The sequence below is a fragment of the Crocodylus porosus genome, unplaced genomic scaffold (assembly GCF_001723895.1).
Source record: "Crocodylus porosus isolate Cpor-Errol unplaced genomic scaffold, CroPor_comp1, whole genome shotgun sequence".
NCBI classification, from domain to species: Eukaryota; Metazoa; Chordata; order Crocodylia; family Crocodylidae; genus Crocodylus; species Crocodylus porosus.
This window is the reverse complement of record NW_017728910.1, coordinates 33,260,488-33,266,487: the sequence shown is the minus strand read 5'-3', so window position 1 is coordinate 33,266,487 and position 6,000 is coordinate 33,260,488. Positions and strand designations below refer to the sequence as shown.

At 41.4% G+C, this 6,000-nt stretch overlaps 1 protein-coding gene across 4 annotated transcripts in view; it reads right to left on the bottom strand.

The window, feature by feature from the left end:
* TFDP2 (transcription factor Dp-2) overlaps positions 1–6,000 on the bottom strand; it is a 136,606-nt gene that overhangs the window by 34,312 nt on the left and 96,294 nt on the right. For all 4 annotated transcript variants that reach the window (XM_019532988.1, XM_019532989.1, XM_019532990.1 and 1 more), the window contains one exon: positions 1,831–1,952. In XM_019532988.1, coding sequence (XP_019388533.1) covers positions 1,831–1,952 — 122 coding nt within the window. The remainder of the gene's footprint in view (positions 1–1,830; positions 1,953–6,000) is intronic.

The window sequence follows — 6,000 nt, the reverse complement described above, 5'->3', positions numbered from 1 at the left end:
GCCGGTGGCCGGGAGCCGGCAATAAAAATGGCCGGCCGGAACAGATTGGGCAGGAGTCTGAAGGAGGGACTCGCTGCCGCGGAGACTGAGGCTCCAGGAGGGGTGCGTCTTATGGTCCGGTGCGTCTTATGGTCCGAAAAATACGGTAGTTAAATGTACTATGCAAATTATAATGAAGGGGAAAATGATGCTTCTGTAACACTGGACAGAATTTCACTGGAGCTGTTTCACTGGAGAGTGAAATAGTTAAGATTTTGGAGGTAGCATGGGCTAGTGGCTAGACTACCAGCTCAGGAAAACTGGCTTCTGTTCCTAGGTCTGTCATTAATTTGCTTTCAGGGAAGATGCTTAAAGATAAATCTTATTTCACCTTGACATGTCTAGGTGGCTTTTACATAGCTACAGAATGGCACTTTCTGCACTTACACAGTTTGGATTCTGTGGTGGAACAAATCATCCTGTGCGTGTACCTTTTGAAAGCAAAATAAAGGACAAAGACAGTCTTTCCAAGTTGTAGCCCAAACCCTAATGGCTACGGCACTTGCTTGGACAGCAGAAAACTCAGGTGCCAGGCACACACACAAATACACCCAGAGGAGGTCTAAACTTGCATCTCCTGCTTCCCAACAAAATGCTCCATTTACCAGGTCTGTACAGCCCAGAGTATCTTCAGCACTCCTCCTGAAGCTTGGCCACTGCACCTTGTATTTGATATTCATTGTATAAAATGGATAAACAACAGTGCAATGGTTTCTGTCCCAGTGAGGGGAGGGGCCCAAGGCTCCTTTCCCTTCCAGCCACATTTCCTCTGGTTTGTTCTCTTCCTCCTGGCCCCACTTATTTTCCTTTCCAGGAGGCCAGCTTCAAAAGGAGGGCTGGCAAGTGCTCTGGAAAAAATGGTTAAACAGTAATGGGAGAGTTTCTGTCCCATTCAGAGGCAAAGCCCAGGGCTGCAGTTTGGTCTCCTCATGGCTTCACATATCTTCTCCTGGCTGCCAACAGGCCAGCTTCAAAATAAAGGCTGGAGAGCACTCTGGGTAAAGCCTCACTCATAGCCACTTTCTGGGAAGCTGGAGACAGTTCAAACCCCATCTGTGTATGTGGAGCCTAGAACTCAGGTCTCCTGCTCCCTGGCAAGGGCCCTACCCACTGTAGAAATGTTTTTTGAAAATATTTTAAAAATTTTCAACAGTGCTGCATTAAATCTGTCTAGATTACAGATACAGATACAGGATACTAGAATCAGGGAATAAAGAGGTCCTGAAATATTTTAAAGATCAAAACTGTAACACAAGGCCCACAGAATTAATCACCCTTCTGTTCACTGTTTACTGACTGCAATACTGTAATTCAGCAATACAAAAATGAAGACATTGACAACACGTAGGTTTCCATTAGAATTATGGCTTATTTTTCAAACTATGTCTGGGAACATGTTTGACACAACTTTGCACTGTAGCAAATGCCACTATACCCTACAATGAGGATGTTGTACATTTGGCAGGAGTTCAAGGAAACTGTAAAGACTTGTTTTAATTGCGCAAATAGCATGAATGTATTTCATTATTGTATGAAAACAGGCATTGCTATAAACTTACACACAAAAAAGGTAATGAAATGAATCATATATGAAATCACTGGTACATGTAGCTTCCTGCTTGCACAAAACAGACATCAAAACTGCCAAGTATGCTGAAGAGCATCCCCCCAGCCGAACTGGGCAGGACCAAGGACATAAGTCATCATATGTACACAAGGGTAAACAGAAGAAAGTCAGAGCAGCTAAGCCCCGCTCGTCTACACCTATTTTAAACCAAAATAAAACCTTACCCTGGAACCCAGCTAGTAGCTTCCGTTATGTGCGTCTGAGTGACCATTGCTGTTGCTGGGGTATATGGACTCCCAATCAGAACATTCCCTGAATTGGTCAGTCTTTGTGGTGTGCTTATGATCTACGAAAATTAGAAAAAAAACAACAAATTATACTTTGTAGAAAAATTAAAGGCCACTGGTCATAAATCAATACTGACCATGGCTTTAATCAAAAGAAAAGCACTTTTGGCACTGTGTAAACTTCAGTCAAATATATTTAACATCAAAGAGACATCATTAAAATGTTTTTCCTCTTAAAACACCACTTTATAAATATATAAATATTATATAAATATAGCAAGTTATAGCTCAAGCAAAAATCAGGACCCAACATCACTGGCCTTCAGAAATTTCCCCCTACCCAGTTACATCACTGGGAGATTTCACCAATAAAGACTTTATCCTCATTAAACCCCAGTTCTACAAAAACTTACAATGCATACTGCCACAAGTAAAGGCAGGCTGTTGCGGCATCTATGAATTAAGAACATTCTGCAGAATTAAAGACGGATGCATGAATCATATACATCCACTGATTTAATCATTAAAATAAAACATTCTGTTTAAAACATTAAGTAGAGACATACTGCTGATTGTGGGTATGGACAAATGTACATGTGCAACTGCTTTAAAAATGAGGGCATGTGCCTGCTGTTATATTTTAATTCAGTGGTTTTCAACCTCATTAGACTCAAGGCACCACTTGAAAAATGCCAGCTTTCACTCATTTTTTGGCTCTGGAAAAATACCAACATTTTTCTGTTGCAAAGAACTCAGAAAGACCACAACAGGTGACACTGGGTTTGACAGTATGGATTCGTTTTTGAAATCTCTGGGTATATCTTGCGAATCATGTGTAGGTATTTGCATGCCCAACAGTGCTAATAATGTGCAACATCCTTAAAGAACCTCATAGCACCCTAAGATGCCACAGCACTCTGAGAATCACTGCTGAAACTGTTGCATGTACACAGCCTGTAGGCATACAAGTACATTAAATGGCACTATCTTTGACCCTGGATGAAGCAGGGTTAAAGTTATAGCGGTTGTGCTATGCTTGTCTCCTATAGGCTCAGGCACAATAACAAGGTAACACCTGCTATGTATGCTTCTCCTTCCCCTTTTTAAGCTGCTGCAAATGTATGTCTGCCCACAGACAAGAAAAGGACAGATTCATCACTGGTTCAGCTATACCTACTGCTAAAGCATACTGTCAGGACAGCCTATTTTGGTAATGTAGAAAGGCTATTCAGATGCACAGTAGTTGTTCAAACATGGTGTGGCTGTTTCACAATGCTTGTTTACACAGTAGATTTTAAGCAAATATCAAAGAAACATTACTAAAATTTAATGTTTTAAGTAGAACACTATTTGGTTCTCATAAACCAGGTGTAAAATACAGCTCTTAAAGTCAATTGCCATGAAAAGTGGAGATAGGACTTCAGCTTAAGATAGTATTTAGGTAGTTTCCATGCACCTTTAAAACAAAATGGCATTATAAAGATTAATAAAAAAATAACTTATTTTTTAAAATAAATTTCACTGTAATCTCTTTGCATATCCCTTGAGGATTTAATCTCAAAATACAGAATAAAAGTTAATTTCCCTGGTCATTGTTCCTACTGTCTGAATTCGTGGCAGCAGCGGTGATCCTGCATGATCGAGGATGATCACTCTCCCAGGGGTCAAATAAAGGGTTGTAAAATAGGTCTGTTGATGGCTAAGAAGGCTGATCCTAGAGCCGCACTCTGGCAAATGCTACAGGTGGTGTTAAAGGGATGGTCAGACCATGGATTTCTCAGTCTTGTTTCCTTTCCTTCCCTTCCATTTCTATCATTTTTCTGCCTCCAGACAGAGATGCTTTTCCTCAATGTTGGACATACTTTCTCTCACGAGGCATTGCCATGTAGCCCTGTTTCTCCCAATTTGTGCTTTCAATGCCACACTTCTTAAGGTTAGCCTTGAAGGTGTCCTTGAAGTGTTTCCTTTGCTCCATGTGTCCTTTGTCCGTGGCTGAGTTGGGAATACAGCAGTTGTTTTGGTCAAATCAATAAAGGCCATATACAGTTCCTGGTGTTGTTCTCAGCATTCTTCCTGGATACTACTGGGTAACAAACTACTTAATCCTTATCACTATTACAACCTACTTTTCATACGTAGATTGGAGAATGCTTTACTTTGGTATGCAAGAAGCAGTTTTCCTGCTTTACAAATGGGGACACCGAGGCATGGAAAGTAAGCAGTTTGTCCATCGTCACATAGCAAACTAGCAGCAGTTAAAAATGGAACTGAAGTTTCCTGACTCTCACTCTTGTCTTAGCTACCTGACAGAAATGACAGCAATCCCTAGATCCATTATTCAGTTTTCCTAGGCCCTGAAATAAGCATCTCTCAGAAAGAGACCTTATCAGATACCCTGGATACTGCTACTAATCTTAGAATTAAACTTTTTAATGCAAATAACTCTGCTATAATGCCCAGTAACTGTATTACACAAAGAACTTTCCAGTGTTACCATCTGTTCAACTGAACTGGTGATAACACCAGAGAAATGTTTCTTTAAATTATTTAATGTCCATAATGCTTTACAGAAGCGGTACTCAAACTCAGTCCCTTGGTCTGGATGTGGGGACGAATCGTGCAGGCAGGGGTGGTCCCTGGGCTTATTCTAGCATGGGGTTAGTGCATGACGCCAGTTCATGGATGAGATCCAGGGCGCCAGGCCCAACCCCACATACCATATCTGGCTACAATGACCCCATGTGCCAGACCCAGACACAGTCCAGTTTAGCCCACAGGGCTGGGTCATTTGCCCTACAGGACTTCTCATGGGTCTGGACATTTAGCGATGGGGGAGCAGCGACACTGTTAATTACTGTGGCTCTACATAAGATGAGGAGACAGCTTATGCCAGGACTTCCAGAGCCACAGCCATTAACACTACCACTGCTCTCCTGCTGCCAAATTTCCAGACCTATAGGGAGTCCCATGGGCTAGATGACATGACTCTGCACACCAGATCTGGCCCATGAGCCAGAGGTTAAGCATCACTGCTTTCCAGTCTTTATTTCGTTGATATAGGCCACACTCAAGCACTAAAAAGTCTCTTTGCTTCCTTATCAGGAAAGGAAAACATGGACATGTATTAAGAACTGTAGGGACTCTTTTGCAATGTAGTTTCCACGTTTAGTTCAAGGAGGTCTCACATTAATCAGCACCCACCTCTTTCTCCTCTTTCCTGCATTTCACTTTACCACCTTTCTTGGATTCAACTTCACTGTTTCAGGTTTCCTCAACGATTATTGTTCTTTCCAGAATCCATTAAAAAAAAGACACTGTTTCCTTTTCACAAAAGATATTTCACAAAGGCAGAAATACAGTAAAACAAGATAATTTTCTGATAGCATTTTAAAAATCAATCAGATTTATTTAGGTTTCATATTTGTTAATTTGCTTTTAGAAAACAGGAAATTCAAAATCACATGACCAAGAAAGTCACTCAGACTCCGTCATGGAGGAAATTCTCCCTCTGCAGCTTTTCTTTATAGCTGCTAAGGCTAAATAAACTTCTTCATTGAGCCAAGATGTCTAGAGTGACGGTGCACTCTTTCTGTTATTCTCCTGCTCTAAACCTTAAAAACCTTATATCTTGTGGACCTTGCTTCTGAGAGAAAGTGTATTTTGCCCTTTCCAGTGATGAGCATTACTTATGGGTCCACTGGATTGTGCCCTTAGATAGCGGAGCAATGTCCCATATAATCAAAAAAACCAATGTTTGCAGTATCCTAGCATAGGACTAGAATGCAAAGCTGCCACACAAGCAAATGTTATTACCACTAAACTGCTAGTCATTATTATTATACAAAAAACATTTAAGTTCAAAATATTTTTTATTTGTCTAACACTTATTCAGACATGTTCATCTCTTTGCCTCATTTATAATTAAGCATAAATTTCCATCGTGATTTTTTTTATGTCCTCCAGATAGGGCCATCCGGGGGGGGGGGGGGGGGGGGCAAAAATCAGGGCAACCACCCCAGGCTCCATGGACAGTGCTGCATAGGCCCCGCCACTACTGCCTTCTGCAGGCAGTTGCCACCTGCTGCCCCCGTGGCCTTTGCAGGCAGT